The sequence below is a fragment of the Eubalaena glacialis genome, chromosome 3, assembly GCF_028564815.1.
Source record: "Eubalaena glacialis isolate mEubGla1 chromosome 3, mEubGla1.1.hap2.+ XY, whole genome shotgun sequence".
NCBI lineage: Eukaryota > Metazoa > Chordata > Mammalia > Artiodactyla > Balaenidae > Eubalaena > Eubalaena glacialis.
In genome coordinates, this window is record NC_083718.1 from 63,713,617 (window position 1) to 63,739,131 (window position 25,515).

Genomic DNA, 25,515 nt, shown 5'->3' on the forward strand with positions numbered 1-25,515 from the left:
TTCCATGCCAAGCCAAAGCACATGGTTTAAGTTTTCACATCTACAATTTGCAGCAGTAATTTCGTGTTGATTAATGTAATCTGTGATTTTTTTCCAGTGATGCTTTTCCTTTGAGAAGTTTGAATTATAATACTAATCATTAATGTGTAGTAGATGATGTCATAAAATTTAGAAAGAAAATTGTTGCTCAATTTTGTACTGGTAAAAACAGACCCGTAACTTTGAGCTCCCTAAAGGGCAAGAATTTGTACTGACTCTGATTTACTACATGTCCTTTATAAAAAATTACTTACAGAAATAACTATATATGTTCAGTAGCTATTCTTTTCATAATAAATACAATTTTAGTCACATTTGTGGTTTTCTGTTTGCCACAAATTCTTTTTTCCTTCCTACTGATTTTTTCTGCAAAGACCTTTAAAGAACTACTTACTAGGATTTGCTGCAGTGCAGGCTGCAGCATCACGAATCAAAAGAGGCCCTTCTTGTATATCAGAAAAAGGCCAGTAAGGGAGATGAATGTGTGCAGTGCAGCTCGAAAGTCACATGTGGCCCTACAAGCCACCGTCACTGCTATAAGACTTAGGCAACAGAAATCCTACTGCTTTATATACACTAAGTCATCTAATCCCCACAACTACCCTAGGAGGAAAGTACTATTACTGTTCCCATTTTATAGGTGGGGAAACTGAGGCTCAGAGAGGTTAGGTATCTTGTCCATGTCACCCACCCCAGGTCTATCTGACTCTACAGCCCGTGTTCTTAGCTATCCTGAAGTATTCCCCATCTGACCCCAAAAGAAAATTCTTTATAGTTTCCTGGATTTTCTTTTCAAGCAGCACAGCTCAGAGCCATGTCATTTGCTATAGGCTACCAGCAAATGAGAGCAGCATTAGTAGCGGCAGCAGGCTCAATTTGGCACATGCATTGCCAAATACTGGTAATGCCAGGTCCAATCAGTATTTGTTGATTGATTACTATAGAGTCATCAGAAATGGAATGGTTCTTTTTTTTTTTAATTGAAGTATAGTTAATTCACAATAACAATACTGTGTTAGTTTCAGGTGTACAGCAAAGAATATACACATATATTTTTCAAATTATTTTCCATTATAGGTTATTACAAGATATTGAGTATTGTTCCCTGTGTTACACAGTAAATCCTTGTTGCTTATCTATTTTATATATAGTAGTATGTGTTAATCTCCTACTCCTAATTTATCCCTCCCCCAACCCTTTCTCGTTTGGTAACCTTAAGTCTGTTTTCTTTGTCTGTGAGTCTATTTTGCAAATAGGTTCATTTTCATTATTTTTTAGATTCCACAGATAAGTGATATCGTATAATATTTGTCTTTGTTTGTCTGACTTCACTTAGTATGATAATCTCTAGGTCCATCCATGTTGCTGCAAATGGCGAAATTACTGGAGTGGCTCTTTCTGACCAGTAATATTGAAGTGTATGAGGCCAAGGTACAATTATACTTGGTGGCACAAGCTTAATAAACTTACTCTTGAACTAAGGGATTTTTTAAAAAGCATACGTGCGTGGGAAAGATTGTTAGTTTCACATGATCCATGTAGGGCTGGGCTTTCCTTTTTACATATATATTACCCAAAATGAATGACTAGACATAGAACTTATACTCTTCACAAAAGTTAACTCAAAATGGATTACAGACCTAAATGTAAAATGCAAAGCTATAAACTCCACTGCAAGCACAGAGAAAGCACAGTGGTTAACTTTGTCTAGTGTTGGGTCCTGGCCAAATGGTGCAATGAAAAGAATTGTTAAGAGCATGATTGACAAGTCAAGGAATCTGCGACGGATAGGGAAGGAAGTGAAGGAAAGAGGCTGGTGGGTTGGGAATGTGTGAAAGGGCTGCTGCGCTGGAAAACCTGATGATGTAAAAGAGGGAGAAGTTGAACAAACTAACTGTAAGGACAGGAGGATATGGGCAGTGAAGAGAATGCTTGAATCCCTGAATTTGGTGGTGGAACACCTTCAGGTAATAGCAAGGGCCGGGGTGTGGCTAACTCATCTGTATTAATCCTGTCCTTTCTTCCAGCATTATCTGCAAGTTCATTCATTATCATGCTTTAATCAACGTACATATGGTTTTAAATTTACCTGTTTTACTAACGAACATTATTATTTCTACCGGTTATCACCTATTTTTCAAAAAGGAATTGAAAGAAGGAAAAATGTTTTCAAAATGAATGGAAGAAACTTACCTAAGTAATCAGCCTGTACATGGTATAAGCCTACTACTTAAAAAAAAAAAAGACTGAACTGGGAGATGATTCATACCAGAATGTCATTTGAATGGACAGCAATTTTCATATGCTACATTTTAAAATGACATTTTCCTTTTTTAGAAGGCATTACAAAATAAATTTGGAAAAACAATCTAAGGTTTTTCGACATTTAAAAATGCATACCATCAAAGGGAAATTAAAAATAGACGTTGTAAAGTGCTTTACAGCACATTCTGATGACTAGTTATATAACCAGTGTAAAATAGGTTTTGAGTAAGATGAGAGAAAAATTAAATGACCTACTTAACTGAGTCAATTGTGACATAGTAGAACAGTGAATTCAGAGCCAGGAGTTCTAAGTTTTTAGAAATAAATAAGAGTAACGCAACACAATAGTTTTTTCTTTTTCTATTTTTTTTTTTTTTTTTTGGTCAAAAAAAAGAATTTGTGTGATTGTTTGATTTGGCTATTCTCCGTGCTAGATTATAAGGTCTATGAAGGCAAGGACAATGTTTGTTTCTAATCATCATTGTCATGTCTTGATGTATCCTAGTACCTAGAACATGGTAAGTGGTCAATCTGTTGAATACATGAATTGGTGGATGGAAATTAGATGATGTATAAAGTTGTGATAGCTTTGCCTTATCTTTTTCATCATGTAAGTAGTGAGGCCTATACTTAAATAATGGTAAGATTGTATATAGAGATATACATAGGTTGAAGCAAGTCACTTTGACAGTTGTAAGCATTTTATTAATTCAGAGAATACTGAAATACACGGTTTGAACTGCAGACATGAGATTGAACACACTATCATACAGCCCTTCAAGTGAATGCTCACTTGCAGAACCCTGTGTCAATTTCTCCTAAAATCTAAGCTCTAATTTTAAATCTTATAAGAATTGGAGATGTTGGAGATGCTGTGAGATTAGAAAGTCATCATTTCACCCTGAAATTCTGATCTTTAATTTTGCTGATTTGCTTCTGATCATTAATCATTCTGATTTATTGACAATGTTAAAAATTCATTGTTTTGTTTACTGTTGAACATTAGCCAGTGCCTTTTGGTTCTAACAGGAGACCTTTTCAGTCTTCTACACTGTGTATCAGACCCTTTTACAAATGTGCTCACATTAATTTTTACAACTGTTTGTAATAGGTATGATTTTTCTCATTCTCCAAATGAGGAGACTGAGCATACCGAAGTTAGGAGCTAGTTAGTTGTAGATTATTTAACTCCAGGACCATGCTCCAAACACACCACCTGTTTTTATTTTTGCTAATGCTTACATTAACTGAAAGTCAACCCAAATTTTAATAGAATATATAGAAACTCCCAAGTACGACTGTGCTTTGTATTAAGAGGCCTGTAAAACTAATAACCTTTTCTTTTAAAAATCTGAATGATTTTCCTTTTTCTTCGTTCTGAAACCATGGTTTCAGATTTGTTCTCAGTGGATTTACCTCTTTCTGTATACTGCAAAAGGATGTTCTCCTCTCTGCTTTTGTGTTGGGGATTTGCCCTCTGTTACTTTCTCTGCATTCCACGTCTACTTGAGAATGCATTTTGCTTCAAAGCATCCCTCCCCCAACTCCAATCTATCTTTCTATCTGTTTTATAAGGGGAGGGGAAGAGTAAATTTCATATAAAATAAAAAAACACTATATATCTTATTGCTCACCAAAAGTTCTGCCATGTAAAATACTTTAAAATGAAGATTTTTATAGGGAAATTTATTTTTTGTACTTACTATATAAAGTGTAGAAAATACAGAGAAGTAGGAGAAAAAGAAATCTTAGCTTTTAATGTTAATTTTCCCATTCTTTTTGTATCATATATCTGATATGTAATTGTTTACACTGATTTTTAAAGGGCTGTTTTTATGATTTTTATGATTTTATACACAAATTTACATTGGGAGAACACAGACAATAACAATATAAAGGTGGGAAAAAAACTACAGAATGCTGCCACCCAAATTTAACTGTTTATATCTTTGTGTATTTCCTTAACATTCATGTTATACTCTTTGATTATTTGTTTGTTTTGTTTGTTTTTTGTATTCACATTCTGATTTTAGTATAGTATAGTATAGTTGGTAGAAGAGAACTCCAAGAGTTCTAGATGATATATGATATGAGGGAGGATCTACTGACAAGTAGTATCTTTGCTGGGTGTTTAATTAGTCCTTACCTAATTAAAGAGAAAAAAAAAAAACTGGCTTCAGGTCTTCAATATAATTTGAAATTAAACTATAAAGAAAACTATAAATTAGAAAACAGTTTAACCCCTCTTGACATCAAATAATAAAAGTAACACAAGCACCAAACAGTTAGGGCCAACCAGCGCAGAAAGGTGTAAATGGAAAAGGACCCTCTCCAGTCCCCCGACCCCCTCATGCACCGTGAGAGATATGAGTGTGTGCAGTGCATCCCTAAAGTCACCATCACTGGCTTGTCACATTCCTGAGTGTCCTTACAGAACACCGTTCCCTACCCAGACTACAGTATTAAGTTGAAGAATAAGAATTTGGGTCATCATCCCTCAAGTTCTGGGGCCATGAAAATGAATGCTCATTAGGTTTCTCTGTGCTGATCTTTAGCAATAGGAACAGAACCACTTCTGTTTAGGATTAATAATACTCTGATTACAGTTTCCCCACTCTGCCTCGGGTTTGGTTATTGTTTACGTAACCACTGGCATGTTGTTTCTTTCTCTTTGCCGTCTTGCAGAACCACTGTGCTTTTTGCTGCTTAACGTCTCTCTCCCCTTGCTGCCCCCCAGCTGCAGCTCATGAAATCTTCTCTTCCATTTTCTTGGCTCTCTTCTTAGATTTTTGACTATAGTGTGATTAGGGGAGGAAAAAGTATTCCTCAATCCTCTTAGGGTCCCCGGGACTGAAATTTAAACTGACAAAGACAGATTAACAGGAGAAAAGCATACACGTTTATTTAATATAAGTTTTTCGTGACATGGGAGCCTTCATAAGGAAATGAGGACCTGAGGGAACAGACCTGAGTATTTTTATGCTGGGTTTGATGAAGACTGGACAGTCTTGGAGGAATATGATAAGGAGTAGGAGGGAAGGGTGGTAAACTAGGGGAAACTCAGAGAGGGCTGTTTGTTGGGATTTTCCTCCGTGTCCCTTTGTCTTCAAAGACAAAGGGTATAGGCAGGGCAGCTCTCACATGAGGGTTTTATGACCTATTTCAGGGAAGAAGGGTTGGGTAAAGGTCAAAGTGACCTTCCTGCTTCTGTTGTTCTCTCAAACTCCTTCGGCTTAAAACATTAAATATGCCAAGGTTTCATATGTTGGGAGTAGTGTGTTTTGAACCTTATAATGTGGCTATCTGCTTATAATATTAAAAAAATGAGATGGCACATTGGTGATTATTTACAAAATTGGAACAAAGTGCGCTTGAATGTTTCATTATGTATAAATTATATTTGAAATGTTCAGAAGAAGGAAAGTGATTTAGCTTCTTTAAGAAAAAGTCTCTTTTTGCTAGAGCATAATCTTTAAATGTTCTGCATAATGGTATTTCTGACAGAAATGGAAATCTCTATTGTCCCTGTGATCATCCAGGCAGTGACATTCTCATCCGAAGATCTGGCAGAAAACTGGAGGTGTCCCTATGTGTGACTAAAGTGTTAGTTTCTCCCTCTTGAGTTGGCCCTGGAAGCCCAGTATTATGGAAAGAGCTGAGTCATAGCAAGTGGAGTTTCAAGTTTTAGCTCAGTCATTAACTAGCTCTGTGACTTTATGCAAGTCATTTATATTTGCTTGCCTCAGTTTCTTTATCCATAAAATGAAGGGTTTGAACACAACGATATTCAGCTTTGACATCACTGAAAAAAAAAGGAATGGAGTTCTTTGCTAGATTTGCCTCAACTTAGCTGAAAATAAAATTCTTAAAATTTCAAAGGTAACTTTGGGTTAGGTGTGTGGATGTGGATATGTGCTCGTGTGTGTGTGTGTGTGTGTGTGTGTGTGTGTAGTGAGGCAACTAGTTGAAAGGCCAGCCTGAATGAGATGTTCAGATGTACCATTGTTCTCTGCCAAGTCCAGATGTACCACTGTTACATCTCCAGACATCTTTTGACTTTAGGAAATAATTAAAGTTTCTACTGCAAAGGTTAAGGTTAAATCAAGTTTGAATACAATTTTTACTTGGCATGGTAAACTTTTTTCATAGAGGAAACAATACTTGCTTGAGAGTTACTTTCTTCTATTAAATAGAAATTCTGTTTTTATTCATATATAGTTTTTTAACAATCTCATTGAGGTAAATCACAGTTATAGATGAAGGAATAGGCTAATTGTTTGAGAGATTATGAAATATTTTTTCTTTCTGTGTAGGTGCTGTTGTGAAACTCTATGCCAAAACTTCAAGAGGTCAGACCCAAGAGCTTAAGCATTTTTGAAATCTTGTGGACATAGTTATTGTATCTTTTTCTGTGTGATTGTTATTTATCAGAGATTTATTGAACTGATCTGTAGTGTTGCAAACTCTCCTTTCAACATTGCATTAGGTTGTTTGGTTTCCGATGGAATTTTAAAAGTTAACACAACTCTATTCTTTCCCCTCAAAAGTGTGACCTCTGGTATCTATTTACTTTTTTTCTTCTTTTACAATAAAAAAGTAATTGTTTTTATTGTTTTTTCTTAGAGGTCATGGCTACATTAGAATATAGTACTCACAATGAAAATGGGTTCAAAGCAGCAACTTATTGGCAACACAATATATATAGGTGTGTGTGTGTGTATATATATACTTTCTGTAATTTCCTAAATAACATCTGCTTTGTAAAATTTTGTTTGGTATCTTAAACTGATGGTATTTTATTTTACTTTACTTTAAAACAGCTTTATTGAAATATAACTCATGTGCCATAATATTCACCAATTAAAGTGTACAATTCAGTGGTTTTTAGCATATTCATCGTTACAGTCAATTTTAGAACATTTTCATTACCCCAAAAGAGTAATACCATACTCATTAGTAGTCATTCTCATCCCTCCCTCCCTGAAAACCCTGGCAACCACTGACCTACTTTTTGTCTCTAGATTTGTCTGTTCTGAACATTTCATATAAGTGAAATCATATGAATGGAATATGTGATCTTTTGTAACTGGTTTCTTTTATTTAGCATAATGTTTTCAAGATTCATCCATATTGTAGCATGAGTCAGTACTCCATTCCTTTTTATTGCCAAATAATATTCCATTTTATGGACATACCACAATTTATCCATTCATCAATTGATGGACATTTGGGTCACTTCCACTTTTTTGACTATAATAAATAATGCTGCTATGAACATTCATGTACAAGTTTTTGTATGGGTGTATAGTATATTTTCAATGAATAATGCTGTTATGAACATTCATGTACAAGTTTTTATATGGGTATATACTATATTTTCACTTCTCTTGGGTGTATATCTAGGAGTGGAATTGCTGGGTCCTATGTATTCTATGTTTAACATTTTGAGGAACTGCCAAACTGTTTTCCAAAGTAGCTGCATCATTTTACATTTCTACCAGCAACATATGAGAGTTCCATTTTCTCTACATCCTCACCAACATTTATTATTGCCTGTCTTTTTTATTATAGCCATTCTAGTGTGTGTGAAGTACTATCTCATTGTGGTTTTAATTTCCATTTCCCTAATAGCTAGTGGTATTGAGCGTCTTTTCATAGGTTTAATGGCTATTTGTATATCTTCTTATATCTTCTTTGGAAAAATGTCTACTCAGATCCTTTGCCCATTTTGTAACTGGGTTGTCTTTTATTATTGAGTTGTTAGAGTTCTTAATACATTCTGGATACTAGACCCTCCCTTATCAGATATGTGATTTGTAAATATTTTCTCCAGTTCTGTGGGTTGTAATTTTGCTCCCTTGATGGTATCATTTGGAGTCCAAATTATCTATGTTTTTGCTGTTGTTTTGTTTTGTTTTTTGGTCACTTGTGCTTTTGGTGTCTTGTCTAAGAAACCATTTCTTAACCCAAAGTCACAAATGTTTTCTTCTAGCAGTTTTTCTAGCTTAGCTCTTGGTGTTTAGGTCTATGATCCATTTGAGTTAATTTTTGTATATAGTGTGAGGTAAGGATACAATTTCATTTTTTTTTTTTTTTGGCCTATGGATATCCAGTGGTCCCAGCACTGTTTATGGAAAGACTGTTCTTTCCCCATTGAATGGTCTTGTTGCCCTTGAGGAAAATCAGTTGATCATATATGTATGAGCTCATTTCTGGACTCCCTTCTATTAGATTAATCTATATCTATTCTGTGCCAGTATTACACTGTCTTGATTACTGTAGCTTTGCAGTGTTTTGAAGATAGAAAATGTGAGGTCTCCAACTTTGTTCTTCTTTTTCAAGACTGCTTTAGCTATTCTGGGTCTCTTGGGTTTCCATATGAATGTTATATAGGTTTTAAAATATAGTTTTATATTTAAGTTTTTTTTGGTATTTTATAAGGACAGACCTCACTGACTCTTGATTTCTTAAGATTCTGAAATTGGGATATAATTGAAAAGAGATATTTTGTTAAGTATGTTTGATGTCACAGGGAGTAACCTTATTTCCTTATTTCCTTCCTTCCTACATGTTTGTTAAAGGTTACAAAATTGACCCTGTCTAGAATTGTTTAACTTTACATAGAGGAGTAGTTAAATAACTCAGTTCATCATTAGTTTAGGCCCACTGAATGCTTTCTTTAACACTGACTTTTGCATCATTTTATGTAGGTAGTGCTGTTTAATGGGACAAAACATGGGCTTTGCAAAGTCTGAAGAACCAAAGTTTGAGGGCTGACTTATTTCTTTGCTTTGTAACCTTGGACCAGTGTTCAAATTTTCTGAGCTTTACTATCCTTGTCCATGAAATAATATCGCTATTTCTGTCAACCTACATTGTCTGTTGTGAGAATGAAATGAGATAATGTATGTAAAGAACCTGCTAACTAATAGCTACTCTAAAAATTAATATTATTGTCATGTTTAATGGTTATCATTAATTTCTTAAAGTTTGAATGGCACTGATTTATTAAACATTTTGAGAATTGTTTTCCTGTTGTCTGAGCACTAGGAGATGAAGAAAGGTCATTCTAACAGAACAGAGGTTGAAAAATTGAACAGAATGTCTCCAGTTTGTGTGCCTATTAGCTTAAGAGACATTCTCTTCACTGATGTTCATTGGAATTTGAGAAAAGGTTGAGCAACTGATGTAGAGATATTTTTTTTGCTTCACATAATTTGAAGAATATTGTCTTCCCCTTACACCCTTTATATTCTTATTGATCTGAATTCAAATTCTACTTATTTTATATCCCACAAGACATTATTGTTATTTTGTATATGCATTATTTATTTAGATTTACCCACATATTTACATTTCCATTGTTTTTCAGTCCTTCTGTTCCTTGAGTCATCTTGAATCATTTTCTTTTTTCCTTCAGAACTTCCTTTAGAGTTTCTTTTAATGCAGGTGCATTGGCAATAAATTTTCTGGTTTTGCTTGTCTAAAAATATCTTTATTTCACCTTCACCTCTTGAAGGGTAATTCTGCTAGTTATAGAATGCTGTGTTGGCAATTACTTTTCATTCTTGAATTTCTGATTGATTAAAAAATAGATTCTGGCTCTCTGGTGAAATTATTAATCTTGACATATATTTTTCGTACCTATCATTGTTATTTTGAAGCCTTTTCAGATAATAACTAGGGTATTCATGGATTTCTTTCTATTGTCTGTTTTTTTTCTCTTGGTCTTCTTTTTTTGGTATATCTGGTAGTTTGTCTTTGAAAGCTTGACATTGTGTATGAAAAGCCATATTTCCATTTCTGGAGGTGCAGGGGGCTGGAATGGAGGAAACATCACTTATCATAATTGATCATTGAGTGAACACAAAACTTGTTTCAAATTTTGTAAGGATCAGTTTACCTTTAGTTTGCCTATGCTCCTGGAGTGTAAAGCTCCATTGAACAAACACAGGTTTGAGCTCACTTCTCTATGGTTTCTTTTTCTTCCGGATCTTTGCCCCTCAAGTCTTGGCTGCATTGGTAGGCCCAAATTCCAGTGTTTGTCTACTTATCCCCACGACACTGTCAAAAGCTCTGCTAGCTTCACTGCCTCTTAGCAGCCTTCCCCTGCCAGCTTCTTGGGCTTCTCAGTCTCTTGTCCAGCTTGACTTAAGTCTCAGCACATGTCCTCAGGTAAAAGCAGTATAAAGAATGCTGTGCTCACCTCAGTGAACTTCCTGTCTTTCTGAATCTTAGATAATCAAATCTGGCTGCCTTAGATGCTCTCCAACATCATCAAACAGGTACATTTTTTTAACATCCCACTTTTCTAGTTGTTCTTGGAAAGTAGCATTGATTTGCTCTAAGCTACGTTGTCAGCCAGAAACAGTACTTCCTCAGTTTGTTTTCTTTGTATTAAAACTGTTTTCTGGATGATGAATCATGAAAAATTCTACTACCTGCCTCAGAGTTAAAGAGTGTGATTGGCAGGTTTTGTGGTTAAGGCTGCCTGGATAAATGGAAGTGCCAAGTTTCATTGGTTTTTCATTTGCATCATTTTCTTTGCCCTTTTACCTTCAGTTAGATGTCTCATCATTTCGTCCATTTCATAATTTTATTTTAGTGAAGGCAATATTTCAATGATGTTTTTGAGTGAATGAATATTTTAATATAGATAGTGAAAATTTTAATAAACTACTAATATTTAAATTTTATATTAAAAGGAGAGTATAATACTAGAATGCACAGTGAAACCTAAATTTTAAAAAGCTGTATTAAAAAATAAAAATAAAAAAGCTGTATTTATAAGGATCAATATGAAAAATAATGAAGAAAGGCTGGTTATAGTGTATCTCTTACCTTTGTTTTCTCTTGACTAATAAACATTATTTAAATGTGTCTTTTGGATGATTGTGGGAAAAATAAAATAGTGTCTTTAAAACTATCTCCATTACAGCTTATGAGTACAATCATAAATATAACTAGACATAGTACTATTAGAATTTATAAGTGAATTATTAACATAAAAGGAACCCGTCTATATACCATAACCAGAGAATCAGATGCTAAATCCAGAATTAGCAACGAAACCCTTAGATTCCTTTCTTCTTTACGTCCTCATTTGCTTATTGTGATGAAGGACCTTTGGGGGCTAAGATATTAATAACGTATGATGGGAAATCCTGCCTAATAGTCCAGGAAAGAGGGCCATTCTTTGACTTAGGTTTTCATTGTATGCACCTCACAGATCTTCAACTAGAGGGAGCTGAAATGATCATAGGGCCTCAGCTCCTGTGCTCTGGAATCTACTGCTGCTCTTGTGCTTAGGACATGCTCCCCAAGGGCTGCTCCCAGCCTGTGACTGAGAGGAGCAGGGATACTAAAGCAGGCCTGTCCCTGGAAGTCAGAGAACTCTCTGAGGGCTAACTGGCTTGAGCACCGCCCAGTGGTCTTTTTTTTTAACATCTTTATTGGAGTATAATTGCTTTACAATGGTGTGTTAGTTTCTGCTGTATAACAAAGTGAATCAGTTATACATATACATATATCCCCATATCTCCTCCCTCTTGCGTCTCCCTCCCACCCTCCCTATCCCACCCCTCTAGGTGGTCACAAAGCACCGAGCTGATCTCCCTGTGCCTTGCAGCTGCTTCCTACTAGCTATCTATTTTACATTTGGTAGTAGTGGTCTTGCTGAACCTTCCTTAGTCTGTAGAGCAGTCCAGAAGGATATCATCCAGTCTTCCTTCACTCTCTCCTTCACTTAGGGTCAGATTTGTATTGTGGTCTGTCAGCCTTCCCTGGATCCCTCCCTATTTTCTCTTGTAGGAATTTCCTGTACAGAATTTCTCTTACAGAATAGAATTTTTGCATGTTTAATCCTGTCTTGGCATCGTGTCTGCTTCTCCGGGGACCTAGACTAACACATTCTCCCACTCTTTCTATAAAAAGATACTATCATGTGAAATTACTAAGGAGAGTAAAGATGCTTACTATAATTTGAATGACAACAATACTCTAATACTGCTGGAGTCTTAAATTTAGAACAGTTATGTTCTAAATGTAATTGAGAGCTAGCCACTCAGAAATTTTTTCTCATACTAATTTTTTCTTCTTTTTTTTTTCTCATACTAGTTTATTGATTATCTGCTTATATGTAAACTTGCTTTCAGAAGGACTGAATTATCATAGTAGTCAGATCTGGAGCTCATGTTCTAAAAAAAGTATCAATTTACCCAGGATGTTTGGATGGCTGTGAAGTATTAAGCAGTTCATAAGTCATCTTTGAGATATCTAAGGATGTTTAATAAGAAATTAGAAGGAAATATTTATGAGGGTATGTTGATAACTGGCATACTGTTGAAAAGCAGAATTATTCAATACAATAAGTAATAACAAATTTCTTCATTGCAAATATTTGGTAATTCTTTCAATTTGTATGGTTTTTACAAGAGTGCTTATATTTTATATGTTAGTGTTAAAATTCTTCTATCCTTCTTTACAGAATCATGGTGAAAGATTCGTTTTCATTGCAGAGTGGTATGATCCAAATGCTTCACTATTTCGACGTTATGAGCTTCTATTTTACCCAGGGGATGGATCTGTTGAAATGGTAAATGAGCCTTTTTTTGCTTAAAAGTTGGCAAACGGAGTGAAGGTGGGATCCAGAGAGGAATAGGATTGCTTTTTTTATAGTTGCTTTTAAAAATACATTCTTTTTATTTTGGGAATTTTTAAAATTTTGGTATTATAATTCCAATACAAGAAGATACCTTGTGTCTTTATTTTTAATAGAAATTATTTTTTTGGTTAGAAAACTGAAGTGGGATTATTTATGCTTTGGATTAAGTGATAGTCAATAAGTGGCTACAGATAAAGATTATCATGCTCATAAATATGTCACCATTGTTGAATGCTGTTATTGCTACAAAAAGTCAAATTGAAGAAGGCTGAGCTAAAAGAGTCCTGCTTGTTTCTTTGTGTCCCTTTGTTGACGACTCCTTTTGCAGGTGGACCTATTTGGTATTGGGATTTTGTGTCGGCAAGAAAGCAGAAATTTGGAATTTCTCTGGGATTTCATAGGCACTAATTTGCTGCAGTGATTTGGAAATAAACAAATCTTTCTATCCAGGGTTTTTTAAAGTATTAAATTTGTAATTTTTATGTTATTACTAGAGTAGACTAGGAACTACATAAGTTATGAAAGAAATTATGATTTGTACTTATAGCAGAAATGAAACAGAATGTAACATGTTTAATAGAGCAAAATTAATAACTATTTCTAGTTTTATAATAAGGTTAACATTACCTACTGATAATTATTTGTTTTATTGTATTGTTTTTGGTTCTAGCATGATGTAAAGAATCATCGCACCTTTTTAAAGCGGACCAAATATGAAGACCTTCACTTGGAAGATTTATTTATAGGCAACAAAGTGAATGTCTTTTCTCGACAACTGCTGCTACTTGACTATGGGGATCAATATACAGCTCGGCAACTGGGCAGTAGGAAAGAAAAGTAAGAAAACAAGTATATAATCTTTTTAAAATTCTTAGAACATTATGTATGTCGTGATACCAAATTCTAACTTCTTGTTTCTATCTTTTGTTTTTACAGTGTAGATATTTTTCAGTGATCCAATTCAGTATTATGACAATTTTAGAATTTTGTGGAGGTAACAAAGTGATGCCCATAGTCTTAGGCAATGATTATTTTCCAGGGGAAAAAGTGCAAACCTTTTATACACCCTCGTCATTCTTCTAATTGGGAACTGAAAATATGTCTTAGTGTACAGCATAAAGATGGTTTATGGGGGGGAAGTAGTGATTGCCAGAAGCTCAAAGGAAACTCAGAGGAAAGTAAAGCTATTTCTTGTAGAAGAGTAGGGAAGGCTTTGTGAAGGTATTTGACAGGATCATGAGAGATGGATTGAATTTTTACCCAGTTGGATCAAGTTGGAGGAATGCTGGTCAGAGGAATGAGTATGAGTAAAAATACAACAGAATGTTATGCACTAGGCAGAGCTCATTGTTCTTCATGACTGGCTTGGTGGTTAAAAATTTTTTTTAATTTAAGTAGTAAAATAGACTAATTAGGATGGTAGCAATAGGTATGAAGAGGAAGGAAGGAAAGTGATTAACCGAAGTACAGTAATAGTAGTAATGATAAGCATTAATATCTGTTAGCTATTTTTATAAAAGGTATTGTGTTAAAATGATTTGTATGCATCATTTATTTAAGCCCCACAACAACCTAATACACAAGCTAGTAATATTATTATTAGCTCCACTCTGCAGATGGAGAAGTTGAGGCTTAGTGATGTTAGGTAACTTGCTGAAGGTCACAGAGTAGAGGCAGGATTAAAGCCCAGTGTCTGTCTGAATCAAGAATAGGAGGATTTAATCACAGGAGAATGGATAGGACCTGCAAAATGATTGTCTTCTTTCTGTCTCAATTCATTTTTATGTCTCCTGTGGCACCTAACACGTCTCCTCATACATTACAAGCACCTTGTCTGTGTTAGATAAATGACTCATTGAATAACAATTTAAAATTTATTATCTACTCTTTCCTTTTCTTCCTTTCCTCCCTGTTTTCAAATGATGACCTTTGATCTAGTTGACAAAGGTGTTTTTGTCTAGATTGTTTGGAATATATATTGTCTATTTTTGAGTTTTATTCACAGACGTAATAGATATCTGATAAATATTGACTGATCAATTGAAGACAGGATATGTGAGTATTTGGAAAAGAAAAAAATATACAAAAACATTGTGATACAAAGAAACTTAATCTGTCTTGGGATCACAACTGCATCCCTAAAGGCCATGGTGGTGATGCCTCAAACAGTGCATTATTCACAGGGGATGCCCCACATAACTTTGTTGAATGAATGAGCTTATGTTGTTGAAAATAGTCGTTGTGTTTGGAGGCAGAGCTCCCCGCTGGCTGCCTCCCTGCCTTCTTCCCTCCCTCCCATTGCATGTGGCTCTTCCTGTGAAGCGGAGAAACTGCAACATGGTGCCTTCTGTGTGTCTCTCTGGTCTTCTCTCTTCATTGTTTGTCGTAGCTACGTTTGTCATTCTGACTTTCCCTCAGTTTTGATTTAGAGGAGAAACAGAACCAGTTGCAGTTGTAGCTGAAAATTAGGCTAGCCAGAAAACATAATACTAAAATGACATTGTAATTTTCAACCTCTACATTTATGAGTTTGCAGCTTTCTGAGTCTAGCACGAGCTATATTTGAAATGGAATGTTAATTCTTTGGTCATCTTTCTTGGCTCTGGTTTCTGTGGCTTATATTATATTGTGCTGACTTGGGGGATTCTTTGGATTTGTGGAGTGATTGTTGCAGTAATGAAAAATAGGGATCACTGGTGGAAGTTAAGGCTATATGTATAAAAAGCTCCCAAAACTATTTAATTCTATAGGAAAAAAAATCTGTCTAACTATATTTTGAGGTTTGCCACCCAAATAATAGCTGGTTATCTACCTAATACCTGAGTCCCCCGCATAGTAATGTTCTTTCTGTGACTTCTTTACAAGCCCTTTATAATTCTGGAGGTTCTTTGATGCTCAGTGTGGTATTAGTACACAGGTGGTGATGGATCAGTGAGGTGGTGAATGACTCATAAAAAAGGAAAACGCAAAGATTCCCAGGACAACTCTGAACTAGGAAAAAAAAAATAAAATGTTAGACAAATAGGAATCTCATTGTTGTGAGATCTACTGATAAAAGTCTATGGGATTGAGGAAACACCAACCACAGTTCCTTTATTTACAAGTAATAAATATTTATAACTTAGTTTTTGATCACATGCTATATGCCAACCACTGTGGTAGGCATCTCAGTTCAAGACTACTTCAAGTTTTCATTTAAACTAGCAAAAATAAGTGAATTAGGGAGACAGGGTTAATAGTATGACCCAATCAAAATAAAATAATAATAGCTGTAACAATTATAATTAATATATATATTAATTGATTTGTCTACAGTGAATGTTGTTGATTCCATTTTACAGAACACAGCCATAGTCACACAGCTACAAAGTAAAGGGAAACAAGTATATCTTGTTGTGTTTGACTTTAAAACTCATTCTCTTTTTATTAAAACGTCTAATTAATATATTGGTAAATAGTATTGAATGGACTGATTTAAAAATAGGAGGAACAGAAGAATGTGAAGACAGACTTTAAATATTTGGGCTTTATAAATATAATGAATTAAAATATGTGCAATATTCTATTTTTACTGACTTCAATTGTTTCACCATTTTCTCTTCTGATTCTCTCCTAACTGCAAGTGGGTTAAATCAAGCAACCATTTGGGTGATTTAAATAAACTTCTTCAGAATTCAAGAGTTTTAAAAATATATTGTTTCATTTAAATGACCAAAGAAGTAGGCATATGGAGAAATACATGCATGTCTATCATGGTCCCATGGAAATAGCTTCTATGTAATAATTATAACTTAGCCTAGTTCTCAGTTTTATATAGTGTCAAGGATAATTTATGAACTAATTACATCCCTATTATATTTATCATACTCAACTATTTTCTTTCTGGAGTAAAGCCTGTAGTGAGAGGGAGGAGTAAAGCTGATCTTCATGGCACCCGTCTGCTAATTTTGAGGCACTTATCAAGATAATTCTGTATAATTCAATTTAGCTAACAAACTAGCCTCAGCTTTCTAATTCCCGTTAACTGTAGAAATCTGACATTCGATTTACATTTCTATTCTCTTTTTCAAAAATTTCTGTATTGAGGTATAATAGACAAACAAAAAGCTATAAATATTTAATACATACAACTTGGTGAGTTTGGAGCTAAGTATATACCCATGAAACCATTACCACAGTCAAGGATATAAATTTATCTGTTACCTCCAAAATTTTCCTCCCACCCCCTTACTATTTTTTATATTGATTTTTCTTTTGTGGTAAGGGAACTTAATGAAAGATCTACTCTCTTAGCTAAGTTTAATCTATTCCCCTTATAAAGCTCCTGAAATCAAATGGATAAATGTTATCTGTTGTCAATGAGTCATAGTATTTGATTTAAAAACATTTTTTTTCTTTTTTTTTTAGAGTACTCGATTTTAATTTTAGATGGTAATAAATTGATGCTTTATGGTTTTACTATTCAGATGTAAAGACATCATACAGGCTTTTTGTCATCTTTTGGGTTCAGTTAGTCTCCATTCTCCCTTCCGAATATTAACTGATGGAGCGTTAACGTAGGTGCCAGATGCAAATCAAAGTAAAGTGCTGCTTTAGGCTTTAGGCTGTCTAGTATAAGCCAGCTCTGAGAACGGTTGTGGTTTATTCCTGCTTCTCCACCCCACCCCCTGCCCTCCTTCCCAGTCTGGACCTTGGGGCCTGTCTGAGGGAGAGAGATACCTTTAGAGCAAACCCTGAGAGCACACTTGCCCATCCAATGTGGGAGACAGAGCACCAGAGAGAGGTAGGTTTCCATGCAGGTGCTGGCCTCTGCCTCCGCTGTGCTAACCAGATGGAAGCAGGAGAAGAACTATAGACTGTGTCCTGCATGAGGGCTTGCAGGTCTGAGAGAGAAGAGGCAGGGCCGCATACAACCAGAAACCCTTAAATGTGACCATATGTGGAGGAGCAAATGAAGGGGGTGGAGAGAGGGAGCGCTCTCCGGGGAATGGAGTAGAAGTCACTTTACCCACGAGGAGCAAAGGTACACATGTTCTCGTTGTTCCTGGAGTTTTATTTCTTTAAGCCAATCGGCCTAACAATTTTAAGTAGACCAAGGCTACTTCTCAGGGGAGGAGACCAGACAATTACTGGTATTAGTTCAGTTCTGTTCTCACCTTTGGGCAACTACTCCCTCAATACCAATTACTGTTACTTTACATATCCTCCTAGGTGGTGGTGAGCAGTTGAGTTTTGGCTGCAAAAAGGCACTGAAATGCATTCAAGTAAGACTTTAGTTCAATTACCAAGGACTCGCTAAAAATTCACCCCCCTGCAGCCAATCTTTATCTCATCTTTACTTACCTATGGTCTCATTGTCCAAGATGGCTTACTCATGCAGGCAAAAAACTGAATGTCCAAAACAACAATGAAACTATATAAGTTGGAAGAGAGAACATTGGAGCTAAAGTGTTCTAAAGTCTTTCTAAAGGGTCAAGATATTATACAATTTTAAGAATTTTAAGTTAAATAAGTATGAAAAAGTTTCACAGCTAACCACTAGAAAAATAGTATATAAACTCCAAACCAATAGAGAGTATAGTAGGCAGAATCATGGCTGCTCAAAGATGTCCATGTTCAAATCTCTGGAACCTATGAATATGTTACTGTATGGTCAGGCCATTCAAGATGGCTGTTCTCTCGCTCTCTGTAGATCCCCTGATTGACTAGTCCCTGCTTCACTCACATGACTATCCAATTCTCTTAATTGTAAGGGTTGTTAATTAGCCCCTGGTAAGTAATGAGCCCACCTGACATCAATTCCCCCCTGTAAATGGTAGCCTCCCTTCATCCTGAGTAGCCAAGACTGCTGCTACAGCCTGCCTACAGTCTGCCGTACACCGTGGGGTGTTGCTCCAGGACCTTGCTTCAGACATGTAAGCTCCTCCATCAATTAAACCACTGAGGTCTGTTTTGCTGCACTCTGGGCTCTTTCTTCTGTCTCGAGGCTGGGCATCTACAAGGCTTGCAGGCCTGCGGGTGCAGCCCAACGGTTACCTTACATGGCAAAGAGATTTTGCAGATTTAAGATTACAGGCCTCGAGATGGGGAAATTATTCTGCATCATTCCTGTGGGTGCGGTCTAATCACAGGAGTCCATAAAACCAGAGAAGCTTTCTGGCTGCAGAGAACCAGAGAGATGCCAGTGTGAGAAGGACCCAGTCTCCATTGCTAGATTTGAAGGTGGAAGGAGACCACAGCCAAGGAATGGGTGGCCTTAGCCATCTTTCTCAAGAATGGATTTGATTGATAATGTATTTTTGGTTGTTATCTTTTTGTCATTGCTTTACTTTCAGCCTTGTTAGGTTATATTGTAGATATATCTCTTGTAAACAGCATGCAGCTCTTTAAAAAAAAAATCAGTCTGAAAACCTCTAGATTTTCACTGGTAAGACTAGTACATGTACATTTACATATGTTGTATTAGTATTTTTGTACATATTTCAACTATTTTACTGCTTTCCTGCTTTTCTATTTTTTTCTTCTTGACATTCTTTTGTTGAGGTGTTTTTCCTCTCCAGTTTTTTTTTCTCTGTAGTCTTTTATTGAAGACACAACAAATTACCACAAAGTCAGCTGCTTAGACAATACAAATCTATTATCTTAGTTTTATATATCAGAAGTCCAACACAGATTTCATCAGGCTAAGATCAAGGTGTTGGTAGGGAAGGCTACATTTCTTTGTGGAGGCTTTAGGGGAGAATCCATCTCCCTGCCTGTTCCAGCTCTTGAGGCCTCAAGGAAAGAGGAGCCTGGCTGTCTGAACCGACCCACTAGCCTAATGCAGCAGTGTGACCCATCCCAGGTGAAACCACTCCGCAGCCGACCTACATGATCTTGAGAAGTTGTTTGTAGTTTTAAGCCACTACATTTTGGGGTGGTTTGTTATGCAGCAACAGATAACAGCGGCACTATTAATATATTTTCGTGGCGCTTTACTTTCTTTGTGTGCTATCTTCACTTTTAAATAATACATATGATCCCTAAAGCCTATCTTATTTTCCCTCCAAAATGCATTTTAACTATTATCTACTGAACCATTAAGCCATGAAGATGTGACAGAGGAACTTGCTTAGAGTAATTAATCACAGTAATCAACGCTTTGTCTCCTGTAGGCATTTAAAGAGAAAATGAAACTGCATTTTTTTTCATATTGCTTGTTGTTCACTGCCGCTGTGTTTTATATTTTCTTTAAGAGCTTTGGTTCTTGAAGACGTTTCCAGAGTTTAACATAAACAATCATGGGTTAGTTTGGCTTTATAATATTTTAAACAATGTGAGCTAAAAAAGTGACGAGTTTTAACTGTATCGTTGAAGCCATATAAAATGCTAGAAGTGACTCACTTGCTTCAAAATAAAAAGTCCGTTTATTACAAGCCCTATCAGACTAAAATGAACAACTTTTGTTACTTAAAAGTTTTAAAAGCCAGCCATAAGTTATATCCAGTTGTAAGTAAGGATATTTGTATCATTATATCCTTAGCTAAGTTTGTCTCATTGGTGAAAAAAGTCTACTTTGAAAAAGCCTACCAGTCTCCTTTTACGGATTCCTTGAGTTAATGCCAATGTGTCAGAACAATTGAAAATAAAGGGAAAGTGACAGCAATTTTTTATCTTATTTTTGTGTGCCAGATAAACTGAATTACTCCAACTAATCTGATTTTACCTTGCGTTTGCAAATGTTAGTCTTGAGGATTTGTGACTATGCTCTCTTTTGCTAATATTAATAGCAATGTTATTTGTGGTGTGGTGTGGAAGGAGCACAGACCCAAGAGTCGTGTGAGCTGGGTGTTCTGTCCTGAGGAGGCCACAGACCAGCTGTGCGATCTTTGGAGCGTTACCTCTCTGGGCCTTGTTTCCTTGTTAGTAAACTGAGGAAATTCAGGTGATCTCCATCTCTAAAAATCCATTAATTCTGTGGCTTCAGAGGGGAGAATGCATAGCTCTGATGTATCCTCTAAGAGGAAAGTGTGATTTTAAAAGTTAGCAGGGTGTTCGCTAGCCATATACATCTTCAGGTAAGAAGACATTTAGTTCTTTGTATATGATTCATGCTATGAATAAAGTGTTAATAGAAGAATTTATATTATTTCCAAATCAATGCTGAACTGACTGCATGGCATACACATGTTAAAGTCTAAGAGGCCAAAAATCAAGTTAATATGTTTAATGCAACTCTTTAGAGAATTGTTGTCTTTTATAAAGCGTATGCTAAGAAATAGAAATCTTAAACACCTGTGTTTTATAACGTGGACATATTTAAAATGAGTCTTAACTTTTTTTCCCTCTAAGCTTTTATTATTTTTCTAGATTGGGTACCTAATTTTTATTTCCTTGTGAAAAAATAGTAAACTTCCATTGTGTAAGTTTTTAAGAGACCATTAATACACTTGTATTTATAATTCACTTTGATGTTTGATCTAGGATTTTTAAGGAAATTACCACTGCTTGGGAATTATAAGTAAAAACTGCCAAACTATTTTTATCTTTAAATTTATTCTTTATTTCTTTATAGAACATTAGCCCTGATTAAACCAGATGCAGTATCAAAAGCAGGAGAAATCATTGAAATAATAAGCAAAGCTGGATTTACTCTAACCAAACTCAAAATGATGACACTTTCAAGGTAAATTTTTTGAGCATTCTCAGTTATGTAATGTCTGGTTCCTTTTTTTAAAAAAAAATCATCTGTCTTTCATGTCATTGTTTAAAAACTTCCACAGAATGACAAAGAATAGTATAGTAATCTTATTAGAATGAGGAAATGGAAGACAACAGGTAATCAGATGCATCAAGGATGATTGAACTCTAAGCAAATAGGAGTTGTCAGGTTATACTATTAACTATGTATTAGACAGGAACTCTTCATTGTCTTTCATAACCCCATCTGCTTTTATAACACCAGTGTTTCATAATTGTAATCTCTTCTTTTATACAATGTAACACATTGTATAAAAAGTATAGAAGAAATGAATATTAGATTATTTCTATTTGACAAGGGAATGTTACTGTTGAGATTTTCAAAAGTCATGTGTTTGGAAATGTTTTCGTTCCTTCCAATATATATAATTGGCAGATATACCTATTTACTGCTCTGAAAAGCAAGCCATTCTATCTGACCAGATATTTTCTAAGTTATTTAATGAAAATAAGACTTAGTGTTAGGTAGGGACATTAATGTAGCTGTTAGGCAGGGCTGGACCCAGCAGTTTTCTTAGGGTACTTCGCTGATTTGTGTGTGTGTGTTTGCTTAGGTGTCTTCTCACTGATGTTCCTGGCTCTTTATCCCACGGGACGGTTGCTTTTTTGTCTCTGTGAGAACAGGGACGATGGAGAGCAGTAGAGAGTCCGCGTAGCTTTGATAAGTCTGATCCCTAGAAATCTTAACAAAACATCCTCATTTTTACCCCAGTAATGACATAATTTGAATTTTTCCCCTATGTAAGATCTCCCAGTTTACATATATTCTAGAAAGGCAGGCGTCTTCCATTTCAGAGCACAGAATCTAGAGCCAGATTGCTTGTAACTGCACCGCTTACTAGGTTGTGGCTCTGGACAACTTACCTCTGTGCTTCAGTTTCTTCATCTGCAAAACGGAGGTTATAACATCACCTGTATCATGAAGTTGTTATGAGGGTTATGTGAGTTTAATAAAAGTAAAGTGCTTTGAAAAACCGTGGCACATAGTAGGTGTATATAGGTGTTAGCTATTAGTGGTAGTAGTAGTACTAGTGATATCACTATTATTTAGTAGAAACCGAGGTCATGAGCCTTTATGAACATAGTTGCATTTGTCCCATTTCTGTCTGTATCGAGAACGCTTGCCCTCACAGCAGAGGCTATGGGACTGAATTCTGGAGAGATGACTTTGAATACTTTTAGTGAGATTAAAACTTTTTTATGTCTCTACACTTCCAGTGTTTGATAATTTGGTGTCAAACTTTCCACAGTAAAGTTGCCCAAGAAACTTAACAGCTTTTTAAATTGTTTATAGCACCTCATCCATCTCTATTAATATGACTGTCAAGTCTTGGATTTTACCCAACTTAAAAGCTAATAAGTTAGTCTGTTACTCTCTCAGGGATGCTAGCAGAAGACGTGAGCCTTCTGAGTCAGAGACAGAGGGCTTGAGTATGGCTCAGTAAGCAGCATGGACATCATGTTTCTGTTGGTTCCCTTTGCTTTCATGTCCTGTGGGAATAATATGATATGGGACCGGGTGGATGTTGTACACACAGTTGATTGCATCACCCCTGAGGAGCACTGAACTTAGGTTACCCACTGTTTCATTAACGAGCAGTAAACAAGCCTGCTCTTTGTACTGAAGAGACGTGACCTCATCCCTCAAAGTTGCTCATTATAAACATAACTCCAAGAAATGGCTAGGATAAAGAGTAGCTGGGGCCTTGCATTCTTGGCATACCCAATAAGACATGTTAGGAGTGCCAGAGACCCATGGAGGAGTATCTCCCAATGCTTAAATCTTTTCTAAACTTATTTGCTCAAATGTCAGTTCCTCCCTCATGACACTATCTGAAAGGCAGAAACTGAGTTCCATCTAACTTTGTACTTCTAGTTCTTGGATCAGTGCCTGATTCAAAGTAGGCACTAAGTAAGTATTTCGTAAAAGAATTAATAGATCTTTGTGACAATGGTGAGTTTCTTTATAAAAACACAACAAAACAAAACATAACAAAATAACAACAAAAAGACTTCTCTAGGTGGTGATGCACTTGTTAATCTTTCTCTCCATCTAAACTTTTTAAGGGAGGAATTAAATAAGAATGATGAGAAAAAAATTCATGAACTCTCATCTTGGTTTCAGTTATAGATTTTCAGTGGAAGTAACTATGGGGTCAGTGACATATTAGAAGAAAGCAATAAGATACTTTCAGTAATTAATATTTTTCTTTTCACTGATATTAAACATTATGATTTTTCTTAGTAGTTCAGTTGTGTTAAAGTTTAGAATTGGTCATATTAGTAGTCTCGCTGCTAACTCTTCTAAAATATTCCCCACTTTAGGTTTTTTAGACACTCAGTTTTACCTCATTTTAGGCTGCAATACAGAATATCCATATCATTTTTATGAATTCTTTTCCTTACCCTCTAGAATTTTTATTTTTCTGAAGTTGGTAATAGTAAGGTCATAAGCAACCAGAGATTTGGGTTCAAATCTCCCTGTCCTTCTTCTCTTACCAGCACTTTGACCTGGACAAGTTATGTAATCATGCTGAACTTCATTATTTTCAAATGTAAAATGAAGATGATCATACCTATCTCAATATATTGTTATGAGGAATAATAAAATTTAATGTTGGGCATATAATAGCCTCTAGAAAAATGAGTTTTCTTCCCCTTCCATTTCTTGGGATGAATTTCATTTTCTATACTTGCATAGTATACTTTCATAATCTTTTCGTGGCCAAAGAGAATATTTTAGTACACTTGGTTTGAATAAAAGTATATCCTGATATAGCTTATTAAGTGAATTCATTTTGTAATGGGCCTATAAGATCTTAAAGCATTGCATACTAAATTATCAAGCCTGAAAGGTTAATCTTTTGTTAGGGGATACTTTAATTTGCTATTTTAAAAAGTTGATGTTGACATATATTTGTCATATACTGTGAATTCAGTTTAAAGCCTTTGAGAAAACTGTACAAGTTTGAGACACTTGGTTTGATTAACCGAAAAGTCTAAATAACTTTTAAAATCAGTGTAAAAGTCCGTTATCCTTTCATTGTCTCTATAGTTGTGGGATAAATTTAAAAGTAAATCCTGATTGCCCTTAATAAATTCAGATTTCTGAATATCTCCATATTATCCATTTTTTGGGGGGATGTAAGTTCAAGGATTCGTTTTTAATACATTAAAAACCAATAAGAATACATTGATATGCATAATTTGTCAAGCAGTTTTTAAAAACACAAGTATATAGTCTTTCTTTTAGCGCGATCTAAGGAAGAAAACTATAACTATTAAATTAAAATTCTAGCCTAACCTCTCAGGTTTAAAGCCTGTAGAAGGAGGTAACAAATTTTGAATTTGAAGATGGCTTTGCATTTTTTGATGTAGCTTATTTGAACTTTAAAGAACAAATAATTTTTATTGGTCATATGTTAAACTTTGGTTTTAGAATGTTAAGGACGCTAGTGAAAAGGAAGATAGTAGATTTGAACATGAGTAATAAAGTAAATATTGCCTCTTTTGTTCATTTTAATTTTACATCTTAGCGTAGATATCCATACTAGCAAAAATTTGAAAAGAGGGGAGATTTGAGCAGAATATTTGGTGAAAAGTCCTTAACTCACATACGGATCACATAGAGAATTTCATTATTTTATTAATGTAAGTTAAAATAATTTCCTTACATAATTCTTAACTATTGTCATTTTGATTATTTTATAGGAAAGAAGCAACAGATTTTCATATAGATCATCAGTCAAGGCCCTTTTTAAAGTAGGTACTGAAATTGGGGCTCGTGGGATATAATGGAGGATATCGTG

The 25,515-nt window shown here is 35.3% G+C and overlaps 1 protein-coding gene across 6 annotated transcripts in view; it reads left to right on the top strand.

The window, feature by feature from the left end:
- Positions 1-25,515, top strand: part of NME7 (NME/NM23 family member 7) — a 251,720-nt gene that overhangs the window by 29,214 nt on the left and 196,991 nt on the right. For 3 of the 6 annotated variants that reach the window (XM_061183130.1, XM_061183125.1, XM_061183126.1), the window contains exons 2-6: positions 6,618-6,653; positions 12,791-12,898; positions 13,638-13,804; positions 21,522-21,632; positions 25,418-25,468. In XM_061183130.1, the coding sequence (XP_061039113.1) occupies positions 6,636-6,653; positions 12,791-12,898; positions 13,638-13,804; positions 21,522-21,632; positions 25,418-25,468 (455 nt within the window). In that variant the 5' untranslated portion in view covers positions 6,618-6,635. Of the gene's footprint in view, positions 1-6,617; positions 6,654-10,541; positions 10,590-12,790; positions 12,899-13,637; positions 13,805-21,521; positions 21,633-25,417; positions 25,469-25,515 lie in introns of those variants that run through there. The other 3 variants (XM_061183124.1, XM_061183129.1, XM_061183128.1) reach the window with 2 other exon arrangements.